Source organism: Miscanthus floridulus, chromosome 1, assembly GCF_019320115.1.
Source record: "Miscanthus floridulus cultivar M001 chromosome 1, ASM1932011v1, whole genome shotgun sequence".
Classification (NCBI taxonomy): Eukaryota; Viridiplantae; Streptophyta; class Magnoliopsida; order Poales; family Poaceae; genus Miscanthus; species Miscanthus floridulus.
This window is the reverse complement of record NC_089580.1, coordinates 29,744,296-29,765,081: the sequence shown is the minus strand read 5'-3', so window position 1 is coordinate 29,765,081 and position 20,786 is coordinate 29,744,296. Positions and strand designations below refer to the sequence as shown.

At 47.4% G+C, this 20,786-nt stretch overlaps 1 protein-coding gene across 1 annotated transcript; it reads left to right on the top strand.

Moving 5' to 3' along the window:
• Positions 1-16,344: 16,344 nt before the first annotated feature.
• LOC136471716 (leucine-rich repeat receptor-like serine/threonine-protein kinase BAM1) lies at positions 16,345-20,518 on the top strand. The gene is made up of 2 exons (XM_066469498.1): positions 16,345-19,167; positions 19,620-20,518. The coding sequence occupies exons 1-2, from the start codon at positions 16,563-16,565 to the stop codon at positions 20,099-20,101; spliced, it is 3,087 nt and encodes a 1,028-aa protein (XP_066325595.1). The 5' UTR covers positions 16,345-16,562; the 3' UTR covers positions 20,102-20,518.
• Positions 20,519-20,786: the final 268 nt, after the last annotated feature.

Genomic DNA, 20,786 nt, shown 5'->3' with positions numbered 1-20,786 from the left:
TACCAAGAAGGAGACTCGATCTGCGACATCGAGGCGTCTACTAAAGTCATTAGCAACTCTGATAGTATGAAAACTAACACCAATAATAGAACGGCTCATGCACGGGAAGTGCTCATGGTTCGACGTCCTCGGTCACCATTAAACCCCCTAGAAGCACCCGATGTTAGGTCATCAGATGAATCAGAATCCAACATATCACCCTTTGCCCAGGGCTACGATGGGGAAACCGAGAGTCAGAGACAGGCTAGAGAAAGGAAAAACAAGTTGAAGCAAGGGCGCCAACACTGCGCTAGGCAGCGCAGAGAAGCCTAGATCAGATACGAGTCAGATTTGGCTGAATACGATAAAAGAAAATCACAACAAGAAGCCGAAGAAAGACGCATGGTGAATACACCTTACGATAAGATTCGAGAAGCATTAGAAGAACTCAGGGCAACTTCACATCACGGAGAGAAGTATGAACAGCTCCAGGACTTGCTTCGGTCGACGATCCTAAGAACGCATGAAGAGAGAGCCCGATCAAGACTACCCGCCAGATCAACAACCCACAGGCAAGAAGATCAAAATCAAAGGAAGTCCGCTTTCGAAAGACTTGGGCTAAGTGGAAGCCATAACGGAGAAAGTAGGAAGGAACATAATCAAGGCCACCAATTTGAACAACCAAGGAAGACCAGGAGTAGGGTGCCTACCCAGACAGCCTCGCAGACTTATTCCCATCAAAACAACACTTGGCCAGAAGAAGGAGCCGAATCCGAATTCAAAGAAGCCGGAACGCACGACAGATTCCCCTGTTTTGCGAATAGGTTGGCATCAGTACGATTACCTCACAAATTCAAACCATCTAACCACTCCAAGTATGATGGCAAAACCGAACCAAGGCAATGGCTTAGAATATATTCACAATCAATTGAACTAGCCGGAGGAGACAACGATATCAAAACCTTATTCTTTCCCATGGCACTAGAAACTATGCCCCTCTAATGGTTCGACAAGTTAAATCCAGGATCTATCAGAAATTGGGAGGACTTGCAAAGAGCTTTTTGTGAAAATTTTGCAGGAATCATTACACACCTAATCACTCATGTAGAACTAAAAGGACTCAAGCAAAAGGGAGGCGAAAGTCTTAGAAATTACTATCGACGATTCGGCGAACTACGGGCTCAAGTGCATGACATCACCGAACGAGAAGTAATTGAAGCTTTCTCTCACGAAATCATGGCTAGGTGGCAATTTCAAGATTTCTGCAAAGAAAATCCGAGAAACAATGAAGAATTCAGGGGAACAGTGGAAAAGATGATTATTGCAGAAGAAAAAACACGAGAGAGGTTTCCGGATAGAAGCAACCAGGACAACCCGGACAAGCAAAATCATCGAAATAGCAGACATCAAGAAAGGAAACGTAGACCAGACAATACCGTGGCAATGGCCGACAAATCAAAAAAGTTTTCCAAACCCAGAAGATATGATGACATTGAAAACATACTTTGCCCATTGCACCCTAATGGGAGGCACACCATCGGAAATTGTTACACTTTCAATGATCGATACGCAAGAAAAGATAGTAAGGAGAACACCAAAGAGGACAATCAGAAAAAAGACGAAGACAACCACGAGGACAAAGGATTCCAAAAACCCAGGGGAACGGTAGCAGTGATCTTCTCAGGGGCTCCAGATTGCAGAAGCAAACATTAAGAAAAACTAGCACTACAGACTATCATGATAGCAGAACCAGCTACACCAAGATATCTCAATTGGTCATAGTATCCTATCCAATTTACCAGAGAAGACCAATGGACTAGCATGGGAAACGCAGGCCATTATCCACTGGTGCTAGATCCAACTATTGCTGGTATGACTGTCACCAAAGTATTAATCGACGGGGGAGCCGGACTCAACATCGTCTTTTTGGAAACACTAAGGAAGATGGGACTACAACTCGCCAGGATGATCACACCAACAAGCACACCTTTTTACGGAATAGTACCCGGCAAAGCAGCCATGCCGCTCGGACAAATTACTCTACCAGTCACTTTTGGAACACCCTCAAACTACCGTACGGAATTCATCAAATTTGAGGTGGCGGACTTTGAGTCATCATACCACGCGATTCTCAGACGGCCAGCACTAGCGAAATTCATGGCGATACCATATTACCTGTATTTGCTGCTCAAGATGCCAGGACCTAATGGAGTACTTTCCCTTCGAAGTGACTTGAAACGCGCCTTTGACTGCGATGTTCAAGCAATCCAGATTGTAGCCAGAGCACAAGATGACCAAAGTAGAAAAGAAATAGCCACAATTGCTGCAGAGATAAGCCAAGAAGAATTAGAAATACCGGCTAAAAAGCCCAGCATCATCACGCCATCGAAAGAAGCCGACGTCAAGCAGATCGACCTGGGTACTGGCGATACCTCCAAGACGGCCACTATCAGCGCTCACCTCTCAGCAAAATAGGAACGCGCACTCACCAACTTTCTTCGAGACAACAAAGATATCTTCGCTTGGAAGCCAGCCGACATGCCAGGTGTCCCAAGAGAGTTGGCTGAGCACAGAATTGATGTTAATAAAAGCTCCAAGCCTATAAAGCAACGGCTACGACGATTCTCACCCGACAAAAAGGCAGTGATTAAAAAGGATATCACAAAACTGATGGCAGCCGGATTCATTAGAGAAATCCTTCATCCAGACTGGCTAGCAAACCCGGTCCTTGTGCAGAAGAAGAACACAAACGAGTGGTGTATGTGTATCAACTATACAGATCTCAACAAACATTGCCCAAAAGATCCGTTCGGGCTACCACGCATTGACCAGATAGTCGACTCAACAGCAGGGTCTGCACTATTATCCTTTCTTGATTGCTATTCAGGATATCACCAGATCGCATTAAAAGAACAAGACCAGAGCAAGACATCTTTTATTACTCCGTTCGGTGCTTACTGTTACAAGACCATGTCATTTGGACTAAAGAACGCCGGTGCCACATACCAAGAGCTATCCAAACTTGCCTTGGGGATCAAATTGGTGAAAATGTGGAGGCATACGTGGATGATGTAGTGGTGAAAACAAAGAACCCAAACACTATGATTGAAGATTTAGAGCAAACATTCAAAAACTTGAAGAGATGGAGATGGAAGTTGAACCCAAATAAATGTGTATTCGGAGTTCCTTCAGGACAACTACTTAGATTTTTGGTCAGTCAGCACGGGATTGAAGCCAGCACCAAGCAAATTCGAGCTATAATAGAAATGGGTCCACCTAGAAGTATCAAAGATGTGCAGAAACTAACAGGATGCATGGCGGCCCTCAACCATTTCATATCAAGACTCGGCAAAAAGGGGTTAACTTTCTTTAAACTACTAAAGAAGACAGACAAGTTTGAATGGACAAAGGAGGCCGATGAAGCCTTCAAGAAACTTAAGGCATACCTCACATCCTCACCAATTCTCACACCCCCAAGGAAAGACGAAGACATGATGTTATACATTGCGGTGACTACTACTGTGGTCAGCACGGCAGTAGTCGTAGAAAGAGAAGAAGACGAACGCGTGTATAAAGTGCAACGACCCATATACTACATCAGCAAAGTATTATCTGAATCAAAAATACGGTACCCGCATGTACAAAAACTACTCTACGCCCTATTGATCACTTCACGCAAGCTTCGCGACTATTTTGAAAGCCACCAGATCACAGTAGTGACAGACTTCTCGCTCGGAGACATCTTACACAACAGAGATGCAACAGGACGCATATCAAAGTGGGCAGTCAAACTCGGAGCTCTTAACATCAATTTCACCCCACAGAAGGCAATCAAATCTCAAGCCCTTGCTGATTTTGTGGCCAAGTGGACAGAGATTCAACAGCCTTTATCAGATACAATCCTTGACCACTAGAAGATGTACTTTGATGGGTCACTCAAACTAGGTGGAGCCGGTGTAGGCGTCCTCCTCATTTCTCTAGAAGGAAAACAACTCAAGTACGTCCTTTAGATATTATGGCAAGCTACAAATAACGAAGCAGAATATGAAGCCCTCATCCACGGGCTACGAGTGGCAATTACCCTCGGAATAAAAAGATTACTCGTATACGGCGATTCAGCAGTAGTCATCAACCAAGTCAACAAAGATTGGGATTGCACCAAAGAAAACATGGGTGCCTACTGTGCTGAAATACGGAAACTTGAAAAACATTTCCAAGAATTAGAAATTTTACACGTCCTATGTGATTCCAACATTGCAGCAGATGTCCTTGCCAAGCTCGGATCAGACAGAGCGAAGGTTCCACCCGGCGTATTCATAGAAGAGCTATCAGTTCCCTCTATCAAACAACCCGGTGAAACAACACATGAAATTCAGGCTAAAAGCGTTCAGATCTTGGTAATCAACACTTCATGGAGCCAAGTTTTCATCGATTATATCAAAGAAAATAAATTACCAGCAGATAAAGCAGAAGCCACCCAAGTTGTTCGCAGAAGCAAAAACTACGTTCTAGTAGGAGATAGACTTTACAGAAGAGCAGCATCATCAGGAGTACTCCTAAAATGTGTCTCATTTGAAGAAGGCAAAGAGATCCTAGACGAAATACACTCAGGTTGCTGTGTAAATCATGCCGCCTCAAGGACACTGGTTGGCAAAGTATTTCGCACTGGATTCTACTGGCCAACCGCTTTGAAAGACGCAGAAGAACTTGTCAGAAAATGCAAAGGTTGCTAAATGTTTGCAAGACAAGCCCATGTACCAGCTCACAATCTTATCTGCATCCCACCCGCTTGGCCTTTTTCCTGCTGGGGGCTGGATCAAGTAGGACCCCTGAAGAAAGCAAAAGGCGGTTTCGAGTACATCTTTGTAGCAATCGACAAGTTCACCAAGTGGATTGAATACAAACCACTCGCGAAATACAGCGCAACCAAAGCAGTCGAGTTCATCCAAGACATTATGCACTGCTTTGGCATGCCCAATCGAATCATCACAGATCTAGGCTCCCCCTTCACAGCTACAGAATTCAAGAGTTGGATACAAGACTGTGGTTTCAGTATAGACTATGCGTCTGTTGCACATCTAGAAGCCAACGGACAAGTAGAAAGGGCTAATGGACTCATACTAGCCGGATTAAAACCAAGGCTATACGAAGAACTAGTGGACTATGGGTCCAAATGGATTGAAGAATTACCGAAAGTAGTATGGAGGCTACGAACTCAAATAAGCAGAGCAACAGGCTACTCACCCTTCTTCCTAGTTTACGGGTCAGAGGCCGTACTGCCTGCCGACTTGATCTGGACATCACCAAAGATAGAACAATATGATGAAGGAGAAGCAGAACACACAAGAAGATTAGAACTCGACAGCTCAGAAGAAGTCAGAGTAAACGCTACCCTCCAATCAGCCAGATACCTACAAGGTTTAAGACGACACTACAACAAGAGTACCCATCCTCGATCACTACAAGTCGGAGACTTAGTGCTAAGAAGGATACAAAAGACTGACGGACGACATAAGCTACTCAGTCCATGGGAAGGTCTGTTCATTGTCACAAAAGTCACCGGACCAGGCACATACAAGTTAATAACCGAAGATGGAAAAGAAGTCAGCAATACATGGCACATCAGCCAGCTAAGAAGATTCTACGCGTAAAAACAACTCAAGAAAAAACAGATATGCAAGCCACAAGGGACCAACGTTCACAATCGACGAAGGACAATATTCTTCAACAACATATGTATTAGTTTATATTCATGATCAATAAAGATGATATTCATCCACAGCATGTCTTATCATGACTTCCAACGAGTTGTTTTCCCGAAACAAAAAGCAAAATGGCTGAAAACATGCCTAAGCATCCCGGCCGAGAGCAAAATAGCTAAAAACACGCTTAAGCCCGCCGATGAGGGTAGCTAAAAGCTAACACCTGAAACAAAAAGCAAAATGGCTGAAAACATGCCTGAGCATCCCGGCCGAGAGCAAAATAGCTGAAAACACGCTTGAGCCCGCCGATGAGGGTAGCTAAAAGCTAACACCCGAAACAAAAAGCAAAATAGCTGAAAACATGCCTGAGCATCCCGGCCAAGAGCAAAATAGCTGAAAACACGCTTGAGCCCGCCGATGAGGGTAGCTAAAAGCTAACACCCGAAACAAAAAGCAAAATGGCTAAAAACATGCCTGAGCATCCCGACCGAGAGCAAAATAGCTGAAAACACGCTTGAGCCCGCCGATGAGGGTAGCTAAAAGCTAACACCCGAAACAAAAAGCAAAATGGCTGAAAATATGCCTGAGCATCCCGGCCAAGAGCAAAATAGCTGAAAACACGCTTGAGCCCGCCGATGAGGGTAGCTAAAAGCTAACACCCGAAACAAAAAGCAAAATGGCTAAAAACATGCCTGAGCATCCCGACCGAGAGCAAAATAGCTGAAAACACGCTTGAGCCTGCCGATGAGGGTAGCTAAAAGCTAACACCCGAAACAAAAAGCAAAATGGCTGGAAATATGCCTGAGCATCCCGGCCGAGAGCAAAATAGCTGAAAACACGCTTGAGCCTGCCGATGAGGGTAGCTAAAAGCTAACACCCGAAACAAAAAGCAAAATGGCTGAAAACATGCCTGAGCATCCCGCCCGAGAGCAAAATAGCTGAAAACACGCTTGAGCCCGCCGATGAGGGTAGCTAAAAGCTAACACCCGAAACAAAAAGCAAAATAGCTAAAAACATGCCTGAGCATCCCGGCCGAGAGCAAAATAGCTGAAAACACGCTTGAGCCTGCCGATGAGGGTAGCTAAAAGCTAACACCCGAAACAAAAAGTAAAATGGCTGAAAACATGCCTGAGCATCCCGGCCGAGAGCAAAATAGCTGAAAACACGCTTGAGCCCGCCGATGAGGGTAGCTAAAAGCTAACACCCGAAACAAAAAGCAAAATAGCTGAAAACATGCCTGAGCATCCCGGCCGAGAGCAAAATAGCTGAAAACACGCTTGAGCCCGCCGATGAGGGTAGCTAAACGCTAACACCCGAAACAAAAAGCAAAATGGCCTAAAAAGACGCTTGAGCACACCGATGAGGGTAGCTAAAAGCTAACACCTAAAACTAGTCGACCGAAATTGAACTTCAAAAGACCCTCCAGCTCTTCGTTCCGAAAAGCAAGAGGCTCGGGGGCTACATCTAGATAGGAATACTTTTTCCTCAGAAAAGCACAAGCGCCACTCAAAAAAGCATTCGAATGCCGAAGTTCGTCAAGGCAACATTCTATGCCGAGTCATTTTTACATAGCGCGGACGAAAGGTTGTCAACACAAAGATTTACATCTAACAAGTCATAGCGTGGACAAAGCACTCGACGGATCACAAAAGAGGAAGAAAAGAAAAGTACTCGACAAATCGAGGGGTCTCGTCAAGATAACGCACAGAGTTGTTTTGCGGAGCAGAGACGAAAACAGGACAAAGTACTCAGCAAGTCAAGTAACTTTGACCACACCTAGGCAAAGAATACATCAACGAAAATAAAGAATCTTCATTTAAAGAGGAGTGTAATATTACAAGGGGCTGGTCAATTGGATCAGGCATTGTCATCAGGAAGGGAAATGTCAATATTTAGACTATCTACAACCCTACTGGCTAAACCTTCGACCTCAGGCTCCATCCTCTCAACGGCGTCAAGGTATTTTTGGCTTTCAGCTTCCTCTGCTATCTTGGACAGAGGCGCCTCTGGAGCAAGGACCCAGACCTGGGCCAGCACATTCTTGGTACATACTTGAGCACACTTCTTCACAAACTCTTGGAAATGAGTCAGAATCCGGGGAATGAACTACGCCCAAGATTGCCCATCATCTGCTGGAGTCCGGAGAACATCGGCTACTGAACGAAAAGATTTCCACAAAACGTTCCAATTTTCAGTAGCCATCGCCAGCTTTCTAGACAAGCCTTCAATAGTTTTTTGGGCCTGCACAAGATCTCTGTTAGCTCCACGCCTAACCAGCTTAGCAAGGGCGAGTTCTTCCTCAGCATGAGTAATTACCTCCTTAGCCTTATTATGACTAGAGCGGACAAGAGCCTTCATTTCATCGATACTCTCTGAGAGCTTCTGCTTCTCAACTCAGAGAACTAGACAAGACACCCAAGAACAAGTCAGCAAAAAAAAGAAGTCAAAATACAAGAAGAAACAGGTAGAACGCACGGCACCTTTGCATTCATTCTTCGCAGACTCCACCATGGCATCTCTCTGCTTCTCCGTCTCCACTACCCGGGCACGAAGGGTTTTCTCCTCCTTTTGGTGCATTTGACGCTCTGTCTCCAACTCAGCCCGGAGAAGGTCGAGATCGGCTTTCAGAGCATCCACCTCAGAAGACAACTTTCTCTCATTTTTAGATGAGAAAAAGAAGCCAGAATGATCACGAGAGAAAGACTGAGCAAAAAGAGGCAAAGAGAAACAAGGCGTAAGGACAGAAGAAAAACAAGCACGCAAAAAAGGAGTGGCAGTAAAACCTACCTGGAGATTTTCACCAAAAGAAGTCACGAGGGTCGACAAGCTCCCCTAGGCTGTGGTCAGCTCCGATAACCAATGGGTGGCATCGAACTATTGCACCACGTTACCAGAAAAAGAGGGACCACCGGAAGCAAGAGAAGGGGAAGGAGAGGCCGGCTGGGGCGAAGAAGGAGCGACCAAAGCAACCTCTAGGGAAGCCGTAGCCAAACCCTCAAAAGGACCCAGCACGACAGCCACAGTCACCTCCGAAGCGGCCAAGTCCGCAACTTCGCCAGGTAGCTCTGAAGCCCCTGCAGCAACTTCATCAATAGAATGTTGTGAGTCCTGAGGCTCGGAACTCGTTGGCACGACAGGAGGCAGAGAAGAAGTCGATGAAGAAACGAGAGAAGACGAAACACTGAAAAGTGATAAAAGGAAGCACCGATAAGAACCAGAAGAAGGAAGATAGAAGCCAAAAAGATAAAAGCCAGAATTTACTCACCCGACCACTTTCTTCTTCGCAAAGCCAAAAGAAGGCCTTGCAGGGGGAACCACGATGGCAAAAACGTCCCCGCCACCCAGCGATGGGAGCGGGATAGCCGACAATGGAGCCGCGGAAGAAGCCGGGGCTGGAGCCGTGGAAGAACTCCGCACTAGAGGAGCAATAGAGCTCGGGACCGAGGCTACCAAAGAACTCGACACCGGAGCTTTAGAAGAAGTCGGCGCGGGAGCCTCAAAAGAACTCACACTCGACCTCCGATTACTTCAAAAAGTTCAAGACTAAAAGTCAAGACAAAGAAGAGAAATTCAATGCAACAGGAATATGAAAAACAACTCACCGCCGCATGATGAGGGGTACTTCATCATCCTCTTCTCCCTCAGCCATGGAAACCAGAGCACCTGCTGAAAAAAGGATAAAAAGTACTCGGTTTAAGAGGGAAACAGGAAAACAAAGGAACAAAGAGTATTAAATGTGCTCACCTAAGGGCATGCTAGCAACAACTGGAGTACCTGAGGGAGTACTTGGTTTGCAAGGCTTCTTGGAGACAGGCAGGCCAGATGAAGACCCATCTGTTCGCCCCCTCTTCGGGACACTACGAGGACCGCGAGGGACTAGACGAGGAACATATTCTTCATATACATCAACAAATCTGGAAGAAACCCCAGGAAGGGCGGTAGAGGTTTGGGACTTACTAGTTGCAGGAGTTCCAGCAAGTTTATCCCCAGTCTCTGCCACGGCGGGGAGAACATCAAGAGGGATCAGGTCGACAAAGTTCCGCCCAAGCTCCTGCGAAAAAGGATAAAACACCGAGACAAAGAAAAGCTAAGCAAAAACGGATGTAGCAAGAGTACATAAAGTACTCAAACAAAAACATAGACAACTCACAGCTAGGGGGCGGGTTATTGGCTGAGAACTCAGAGACAGCAGGAGGAATGACGCTCACTCCTTTCAGCATCTTCTGGAGACGCTCGAGTACCTCCTCACCGGTCAGCTCAAGAGCTGGGACTATGCGTGAAGGATCCTCGGCCCCAGAATACTCAAAGCCAAGATGCTCCCGCTCTTTCAGAGGCTGAACCCGGCGACGAAGAAAGCTCGAAACAATACCAAAGCCGGTCAAACCCTGCTGTTTTAGCATGCTAATCCTATCAAGGAGTGGCTGGATCACTTGAATCTCAGCGGGTGACTCAAGCTTTTTGTCCCATCGGTCATTCACCACAGGACCAGATCCAGAGTGGACGACGAGGGAAGGGATCAAATTGGCAGCGTAAAACCACTTGGCACGCCAATCTTTTACAAAATCGACCAGGTCATAGTCAAAAAAACTTAATCTTGAGACCCTAGCGAAACTAAATCCCGCAACTGCCAAGAACGCTGGTTTCTTCACGGCGGGGTTGAGGTTTCAGACGAAAGAAAAAGCGAAAAAGAGATAGAGAAGGAGGGATTCTAAGGAAAGCTTCACAAAGATGAACGAAAACAGAAAGATAGAGAACGGCATTGGGGGTTAGATGGTTCAGACTAACCTCGAAATAACCAAGAAACTGATGAAGGAAGGCGGAAGCAGGAAGGCAAAGTCTGGCGCGGACAAAGGAAACGAAGAGGACAATCTCACCAGGACCCGGAGCTGGAACCCGATGCTCGCCCAGAACTCTCCATTCAGCGATGACTTTGCTTTGGATCAAGCCATCGCTAATGAGCTCACGCAGCTGGTCTTCGCTTGTTGTTGGAGCGGGCCAAACCTTCTGAGCAGCCCTCATGGTCATGAACTCCTGGTTTTCGATCAAAGAAAGGGATGATCCTCGTCCACGAAGGTCGCCTAGGACTTGCTTGCAGTTTTCTTCTTTCCCATGAACTGGCAGAAGCAAAAAAGGCACTAGGGAAGATGAAGCTAGGATGATGGTGCTCGGGTGACAACGACGATGATGGCGGCGGATTTCTGAAAGCTAGGGTTTAAAGGCAAGAGCTAGGCAGCATGGGAAAGGAAGATAAAAGGTCTTTAAATAGATTTTTCAGTAATAAAAACGGCCCACAAGGCCCGTTAAAACACAGTGTGAGAACGCAACGGTCCATTTACCGACGCAGCTAAAACGACGGAGGGCACAAATCCACACAACGGTACAAACCAACGGGCAGATTTCAGACTTATCCGTCCGACACCACGGCAGGGCTATCAGATCGCTACAAGAACAACTCGTCGAACCAAGAAGAAATAAAGGGCTACCTCACAAGGAACAAAGGAACCCGGTTATTTAAGAAAGAACTCGGTAATCTTATGAATGAACAGGGATCACAGCAGAAAAGTAAAAGACAACTCAGAAGACAAGATTCATTCCATTACAAGTGGCTTCAAAAATAGAAGATTACAAATCTTACAAGACCCAACGAACTTGGTACCATGAAAAGCAAAGTAGCAAAGAGGAACACGGACACGGCTAGGCTCTGGAATGACTACGTGTCCCAAATTGCTACTCGGAAGGACAAACCGCCATCAGCTACACTGTTTTCTTCAAAGGACGGACACAGTGCATCCAAGGCGGAAATCGGCAGCACGGCAGGACAACATGGAGTAGAGAAGGCCGGCGAGCATCTATCTACCCAAGACCGATGTGATGCTGGATATGGTGTTGATCTGCACCGGATAGTCTCAAGACAGGCGACGATGATCAACCCAGAACTGCCAGATGAAGGAACGAAGCCCACATCACAAGACTTCCTCCAACTACCGCCACGTACATCCTGGCACAATGCTGTCGCGGGATTAGCCTACCTCTAATCCCTATCACAAGACTTCCTCCAACTACGACAAGACACAAAGGAACTACAAAATATGCCCGGGGGCTGCTCTACTTCACAAACTACCATGTTCATGACCACGAAGGTTTAAATAGAATGTCCAATGGATGAAAACAAGCACTTCGGGACAGTATTTATAGATCAAAGGAGCGGCGCACATGGACTAGGAGTACCAACGAAGTAAGCCTAACAAAGGACACAGTGAAAAGACAGGACTCAATAATGGATGACTCAGGCGAGAGGGAACAGTACTCGAAGACGAGCATATTCGGAAGAATATACCAGCACAGTACAACCCATGAACAAAAGGCATTTACACTCAACCACCACCATACAACTACCTCTGACAACAGCAGACTATCAAAGAATACGCCAAGACCTCGTATCCGAGTTCTTCCAGAACAAAACAACAAGGATATACGCTCGGAGGCTGCACGCTGCGAAACTACTCGGATGATGGTTTAATCCAAGACTAAAGGGCTGCTTCGAAAAGATGCCGCATAACTACTCAGATGATGACATAACCCAACTCTCAGGAACTACTTCAGAAAATAAATTTTCAAACAACATAAAGATTCAAGACCCTCCAACTTTTTGTTCCAAATAGCAAGAGGCTCGAGGGCTACACTCAGTGAGTGCCCTTTTTCTTCGAAAAAGCGCACGTCACCAAAAGACTTCCTCAACATAGACCACTTCAAGACATTACGACAAAAAGAACCCGGAACGAGCCATATTCGAGTTCTTTTTTATAAAACTTCAACGAACAAACAGAGCAACTTCAAGACAAGATCTTCCAGCTCCTTATTCCAAATAGCAAGAGGCTCGGGGGCTACAACCAGATGGATGTACTTTTTCTTCAAAAAAGCACTCACCACTCGAAGGTCCCAAGAAGCGCTACAAGGTTTCACTCCAGAAAGCACTCGGATGACATTTGTTACTACTCATCAAGACCTGAAAGAGCAAAACGAGACTTTCAGAGCTCAACCATGAAGTGCTCGGGGGCTTGTCGATACGGGACCCACAGGATACCCCACAAAGGAAAGAGAAGATCTAGTCTAACTAGGATTCTTCTCTTGTAATCCTAGTAGTAGTACTATTCAGTAATCCTACTAGTAACTCTCATTATAAACCGACTAGGACTCTGACCTCCTGACTATATAAAGGAGGGCAGGACTCCTGGACGAAGAGACGACAATTGTACAACACAACATATCGCAATCAATCCAACGCAAAGGCTAACGCCGACTGGACGTAAGGTTATTACTCGATCCACGATCGAGGGCCTGAACCAGGATAAATCGACTGTCTCTTGCGTTAACCATCGAGTTCAGCATACGCCGAAGCCCGAACATACTGCCCCGGGTACCCCCGTGGCAGGCTATCGGTGGTAAAACATCGACAGGTATACCACCGGACGCTGGGCTGTGTCCGGTTGAGGTGGACCGGACGCGTCCGATCGAGGAAAAACGATTTTGGACCCTTACGGTACTCGACCGGACGCTGAGGCTCCAGCGTCCGGTCAGTTTAGCCAGAGCGTCCGGTCAGCACTTAGTCGTTGTGATCTGACGGTTCAATTTTAACTCAGAGTGATACGTGGCATAAATCAGTGGACCGGACGCTGAGTCTAGGGTCCGGTCAGTATGACCGAAGCGTTCGGTCAGAGCACGTTTTGCCTAGTGAAAGGGTATAACGGCTCTATTCCATAGGGGCTTCTATTTAAGCCCCATGGCCAGTTGTAGCTCCAACTCTTGCACATTTTTATTGACATAGCAACCTTATGAGCTTAGCCAAAGCCCTCCCACTCATCTCCATTATTGATTCATCATCTTTGTGAGATTGGGAGAGAATTCAAGTGCATTGCTTGAGTGATTGCATCTAGAGGCACTTGGTATTCGTGTTGCGTTGTGGATTTCACTTGTTACTCTTGGTGGTTGCCACCACCTAGACGGCTCGGTGCAGCGGTGGAGGATTGACACGAGTTGGTGATTGTTCGTGGCTGTCTCCAATGATTGTGAGGGAGTTGTACCTTCCTCGGCGGAGTGCCGAAAGGTAACTCTAGTAAATTGCTCGTGTCATTGAGTTACCTCACTTGTGGGTCAGTTCTTGCGGTGTCCTATCGTGTGGACGAGGTTTGTGAAACACTTCTTAGCCGTCAAACCACCAAGTGTTGGTCGACACAACGGGGACTAGCGTGTTGGCAAGCACGTGAACCTCGGAAGAAAAATCGGTTGTCTCTTGTCATTTGCATTCTCCCGGTGATTATCTTAATCTTCATCTTGTGATTGGTTCATTCCCTATACAGCGGTATAATCACCCCACTCACCTATTTACATTCTTACAAACTAGTTGATACAAGCTCTTTAGTGTAATTAGAATTGAGAGCTTGCTTAATTATTTACATTCATCTAGTTGAGCTCTTTAGAGTAGCATGATTGAGAGCTCTTAGTGAGTAGTTACATAGCAAGTTTGGGTGCCTAAGTAATCATTGCAACTAGAATTGTTGGATAGGTGGCTTGCAACCCTTGTAGAGCTAGAGTAAGTTTGCATTACGCTATTTGTCATACTAATCAAATTGCTCTAGTTGATTTGTAGATTTTTAAATAGGCTATTCACCCCCCTCTAGCCATATTATGACCTTTCAGCGGGGTGAGCCACGGCGCGGCAGGGCAGGGCGCAGCGGCCACGGTCGCGGTGGCGGGCGGGTGTGGGCCGCAGGCGTGGTGGCGGTGGTGAGCGTGGGCGAGTGCGCGGGCGCAGGCGTGATGGCGGGCGGGTGCGGCAGCGGCTGCGAGGGCGCCCTGTCACGAGAGAGAGGAAGAGAGAAAGGGAGGGAGGGCCCATACATAAGTTAGGGCTCGGCGCCAATAATCATGGCGTCAAGATCTATGGGGCCGAGCTTGGCGCCGAGATCCACGGTGTCAAGCTAGCTGTCATGTCAACGTCCACGTCGCCAACGTGGTCCCGACCTAGACGTCAGAATCTATGACGCCGAGACGTGTAAGCCCGGCGCCACCAACGATGGCGTCGAGCTAAGGGTCCAAATTTTAAAATCATACCTTCAAAGACATATTTGTAAAAAAAATTCAAAAAATAACTAAAAAATAAAAAATTCGGTCCACGCACGCGCGTTGATGGGTGATGACCGGGTGGGCCTCGTACTAGTATGGAATCCTATTCGTATCACCCGTTCACCACCGTCTGACTGTCACTCTGTTCGTTTGACTTATAAACCGTACTTTTTTAGTCAATGAATAGTATTTTTCTCTCACAACAAATCAACCAATAATACTTTTAGCCATGGCTTATCAGCCCCAAACGAATAGAGCATGTCTCAGCCAGCGTTGCGGCGACCGTTTCATATGTATGTGTTTCAAAAAATCCCGGCTACCACGAAAACAGACGAGAAAAGTCTGTTAACTAGATTATTTTTGGTTTCCGTATTTGGTCATCGAAAACGGAAACCACGCCGAAGGGTTGACGGGACGCATAATACTAAGGATAATTTTCAAGTTAACCTTACATTTCTTGATGCGCCAAGGCCTTGTCATTCATTTATATGGTGGCATCAATGATGAAAAAGAGTCCAAATAATATTAGCATTTTTTGAATCGCCGCAGGTGCCTAAGGACGTATTGTACCCGATGTGTGAACGTCGGTACAAAATTCTACACATGGATATGGATATGAGTAAAAGATTTTGCATACGGGTACGGATTCTAATGCATCGCTTTTTAGCCGTTACTTGATGTTCTAGTGATAATCAACCCGTTTACTTGTTGGTTTCAACCAGGGCTTATCAGGCATGATACAGTGTTTTTCTCTCACAATAAATCAGCACCGGTCAGACTTATCAGCCCAGAAACTAACCAACGAGCCGACTGAATATAAATTGTGGGTGAGCGTATCCACGTGTATTGTAACCTGACGGGAGCGAGCGTAAGTACAAAATCTTACACGTGGATATAGACGTGGATATGAAATTTTAACCGATATGCAATTTGCTATGCATGAGTATTTATACTATCCGCACCTACACTCGACGTTACCTAGGAGGAACGGGATCGAGATAGCTAGGAACAAAAAATGAAAATGGGACATTTGAGAATACTAAAAGTCTGAAAGAAACAAATACAGATGAAAACCGAAAGATCTAAGCTAATATCATGAGTCATGACATAGCTTATAGTGTACCAACTCTATGTTAAAAGTTAAAAGTGTCTCATGAGTTTCTTGGTGCTCCTCAGGATGATCTTATGTTTTTAAATATTATATAAATACCTAGTTTCCATAACAGATGCTAAAACTTATCTCGAATTCATAAATACAAGATGAATATAGGTCTATTTTGACTAAAAATGATCCTACAGCACTAAAGAAATACCCCTCGTCTCATTTCTGTATTTTTTCTAAATGCAGAAACGGATAGTCGAGAAAAAAATTTACTAGGAGTACACTAGTACTACTGGCACTCCATGAGTACTGCAATGGATTAATCGTTAGCCAAAAGTCAAAACTGCCCATGTCCATCTATCCATTCGATACCGAGAGACCCCGAGATCACGTTATAAAAGCAGCCCAATCCCCCAGATGGAAACCCACACACCACCCCAAAAGAACCAAAAAAAATAAAATTCCATTTTGATTGATTGATATCCTATAGTTTAGTGAGCGTTCAAACTCAAACCCAGAGCAAGCACACCCCTCGCCAGTCGCCTCGCTCTTGTCCGCACTCTCCTCGCCGAGAGTGTGAGCCGAGCCGCCTCTCGCCCACTCTTCTCCTCCCCCCTCCGCCCCACCGCCGCCGCGCCCGAGAAAAGAGAAGCCCAATGCGCCTCCTCCCGCTGCTCCTGCTCCTGGCCGTCGCCGCGGGCGCGGCCGGCGCGGCGGGCAGCGGCACGGACACGGACGCGGACGCGCTGCTCGCCGCGAAGGCGGCGCTCTCCGACCCCACCGGCGCGCTCGCGTCCTGGGACGCCGCCTCCTCCGACCACTGCGCGTGGGCGGGGGTCACCTGCGCGCCCCGGGGCTCCGGCGGCGTGGTCGTCGGGCTCGACGTCTCCGGGCTCAACCTGTCCGGCGCGCTCCCGCCGGCGCTGTCACGGCTCCGCGGCCTGCAGCGCCTCTCCGTCGCCGCCAACGGCTTCTACGGGCCCATCCCGCCGTCGCTCGCGCGCCTGCAGCTCCTCGTCCACCTCAACCTCTCCAACAACGCCTTCAACGGCTCCTTCCCGCCTGCGCTCGCGCGGCTCCGCGCGCTCCGGGTGCTCGACCTCTACAACAACAACCTCACCAGCGCCACGCTGCCGCTCGAGGTCACGCACATGACCATGCTCCGCCACCTGCACCTCGGCGGCAACTTCTTCTCCGGGGAGATACCGCCGGAGTACGGCCGGTGGCCCAGGCTGCAGTACCTTGCGGTCTCCGGGAATGAGCTCTCCGGCAAGATACCGCCCGAGCTGGGGAACCTCACCAGCCTCAGGGAGCTCTACATTGGCTACTACAACAGTTACACCGGTGGTTTTCCGCCGGAGCTGGGGAACCTGACCGAGCTCGTCCGCATCGACGCCGCCAACTGTGGGCTCTCCGGCGAAATCCCGCCGGAGCTTGGGAGGCTGCAGAATCTGGATACGCTCTTCTTGCAGGTGAACGGCCTCACCGGCAGCATACCCTCGGAGCTGGGCTACCTCAAGAGCCTCAGTTCTTTGGACCTGTCGAACAATGCGCTCACCGGTGAGATACCGGCGAGTTTCTCCGAGCTCAAGAACCTGACGCTGCTCAACCTGTTCCGGAACAAGCTGCGCGGCGACATCCCCGACTTCGTCGGCGACCTGCCCAGCCTCGAGGTGCTGCAGCTGTGGGAGAACAACTTCACCGGCGGTGTGCCACGCAGCCTCGGCCGCAACGGCCGCCTCCAGCTGCTCGACCTCTCGTCGAACAAGATCACCGGCACGCTGCCGCCGGAGCTCTGCGCCGGGGGCAACCTGCAGACGCTCATCGCGCTCGGCAACTTCTTGTTCGGTGCCATCCCAGACTCACTCGGCCAGTGCAAGTCCTTGAGCCGTGTCCGTCTCGGGGAGAACTACTTGAATGGCTCAATTCCGAAAGGGCTATTCGAATTGCCGAAGCTGACTCAAGTTGAGTTGCAAGATAACCTCCTCACTGGTAATTTCCCGGCTGTGATCGGTGCTGCGGCTCCTAACCTTGGCGAGATCAGCCTGTCCAACAACCAGCTTACGGGAGCATTGCCTGCATCTCTTGGGAACTTCTCTGGTGTTCAGAAGCTGCTGCTTGATCAGAACGCGTTCTCTGGTGCCATACCTCCAGAGATTGGGCGGCTGCAGCAGCTCTCCAAGGCTGACCTTAGCAGCAACAAGTTTGAGGGAGGTGTGCCACCGGAGATTGGGAAATGCCGGCTTCTCACTTACTTGGACATGAGCCAAAACAACATCTCTGGGAAGATACCTCCGGCCATCTCTGGAATGCGAATACTGAACTACCTCAACCTGTCCAGGAACCACCTTGATGGAGAGATACCTCCATCCATTGCAACGATGCAGAGCTTGACGGCGGTCGACTTCTCGTATAACAACTTGTCTGGGCTTGTGCCAGGGACTGGCCAGTTCAGCTACTTCAATGCCACATCTTTCGTTGGCAACCCAGCCCTGTGTGGACCATACCTCGGTCCATGCAGCGCAGGCATCGCTGGCGCCGACCACACTGCCCATGGCCATGGTGGGCTGAGCAATACGGTCAAGCTGCTCATTGTCCTTGGCTTGTTGATTTGCTCCATTGCATTTGCTGCTGCGGCAATTCTGAAGGCTCGGTCATTGAAGAAAGCTAGTGAAGCGCGAGTATGGAAACTCACTGCATTCCAGCGCCTGGACTTCACCAGTGATGATGTGCTGGATTGCTTGAAAGAGGAGAACATTATTGGCAAAGGTGGTGCTGGGATTGTGTATAAGGGGGCAATGCCGAATGGTGAACTTGTAGCTGTGAAGAGACTCCCAGCAATGGGCCGTGGCTCATCACATGATCATGGATTCTCAGCAGAGATACAAACACTTGGTAGAATTCGACACCGTCATATTGTGCGCCTTCTAGGCTTCTGCTCAAACAATGAGACTAATCTGCTGGTTTATGAGTATATGCCCAATGGCAGCCTTGGGGAGATGCTCCACGGCAAGAAAGGGGGGCACCTGCACTGGGATACCCGATACAGCATTGCTATTGAGGCAGCCAAGGGGCTTTGCTACTTGCACCATGATTGTTCACCTTTGATACTTCACCGGGATGTCAAGTCAAATAACATACTTCTTGACTCCAACTTTGAAGCTCATGTGGCCGACTTTGGGCTAGCAAAATTCTTGCAGGATTCTGGGGCATCTGAATGCATGTCCGCCATCGCAGGCTCATATGGCTACATAGCGCCAGGTAAAAATCAACCCTTCCTGATCCAGTTCAATATGAATAGAGTACTCATCTGAGTATATCGAGACACATCATAAGTTTAGAATGCTTATAGTTATTACATTGTTCAAGCTATAAAATTATGTCTCTAAAGCTATAAAACTTCATTGTTATACTGTTTGATGAGTATTGGTGCTTATCTACGTGGTTTCTGTTATAATATTCTCTCTACTAGTTCTCTTAGTCTTTAACATTTACTGAAGATCAGTTACTTCATTGTTGTATCTTCTGTTGAAACTTTATGATGTCTGTTTACACGTTCAGGATCGTAATGTTCAATGGTTTTTTATGTGTATCTTCTGTTGTATTTCTCTTTACATCTACGTCATTGCTTTTGGTTTACAAAATGGCTGACTACTAAATTTTATTTTCCAATTGATTGACCTTGCTCTTCGTTGTCATCCGTGGCTATCCAGAATATGCATACACACTGAAGGTCGATGAGAAGAGTGATGTCTATAGCTTTGGTGTCGTGCTTCTTGAGCTTGTCACTGGAAGGAAGCCTGTAGGTGAGTTTGGCGATGGTGTTGACATTGTCCAATGGGCAAAGATGATGACAGACTCAAGCAAAGAACAAGTGATGAAGATCCTGGACCCAAGGCTCTCAACTGTGCCGCTGCACGAGGTGATGCATGTCTTCTATGTTGCATTGCTCTGCACTGAGGAGCAAAGTGTGCAGCGCCCGACGATGAGGGAGGTTGTGCAGATCCTAAGTGAGCTTCCAAAGCCATCTACCAAGCAAGGAGAGGAGGTTCCAAATTCCGGTGACGGTTCTGCATCCAGTCCTCTACATCCAGCACCAGTTGGGACCAATGAAGCACCAACCGTCGAAGCGAGAGATCAGCAGCAGCAAACAAGCTCTCCATCATCGCCACCTCCAGATCTCATCAGCATCTGAGTCACCGAAATTGAAAACGTTACCATTCCTTGCAAAATCCATGCTTCGATCTCTCAAGCTTAGGTCGTAATTTAGGATGCAGTAAGTTTGGCCTCCTGTGCTGTACATATTCAAGTTTGTGGTTGGTTGTTTCCAGTTTGCCATGTTTTCATTTGCTGCTGCAATGTAGTAGGAGTCTGTAGCGAGTTGAGTTACATTGCTAGAGCCTTTGATTTCCCTTCTCTAATATTGTAGTAGGCACTGAAGTATCAAGTGCACTCTGTCAAATTTAGCGCCAGAATCTTTGTTATGGAACCAAGATCTTTAAGTTCTGCTTCTGTGTAAACACTGGAAGTGGGCCATAACTAAAGGCCTTGAAGTCAGATCTTAAGCTGCATTGGTCCCAAAGAGAAAGCCTGTTTGCAAGATGAATTGATAGATACCCTACCAGAGCATCTCATTGCTGCTTTCTCTCACTTTTTTTATCGTCTTTTGTTGTTGCACAAAATAAGTTGATCTGTATATCTCTTCAAAGCAGACGGCTGGGCCAGAATTTCAAAGGGAGTGCATGAAAGAAACGGCTCGGTAAGCAGATGCTTTGCCCTCTGCGTAACGTCAACAGCAGCTGCAGATCAGCAGTTAGCAGATGCTTCCGTCCGTGTTAAGTGAAAGCGAGTGGAGCATTGTTCAAAGATAACGAACCTGA

Bases quoted from the DNA above. Each gene is read 5' to 3' on its own strand.
- LOC136471716 (XM_066469498.1), top strand. From the start codon at position 16,563: ATGCGCCTCCTCCCGCTGCTCCTGCTCCTGGCCGTCGCCGCGGGCGCG. The intron at 19,168-19,619 runs GTAAAAATCAAC...GTGGCTATCCAG, and splicing joins ATATGGCTACATAGCGCCAG to AATATGCATACACACTGAAG.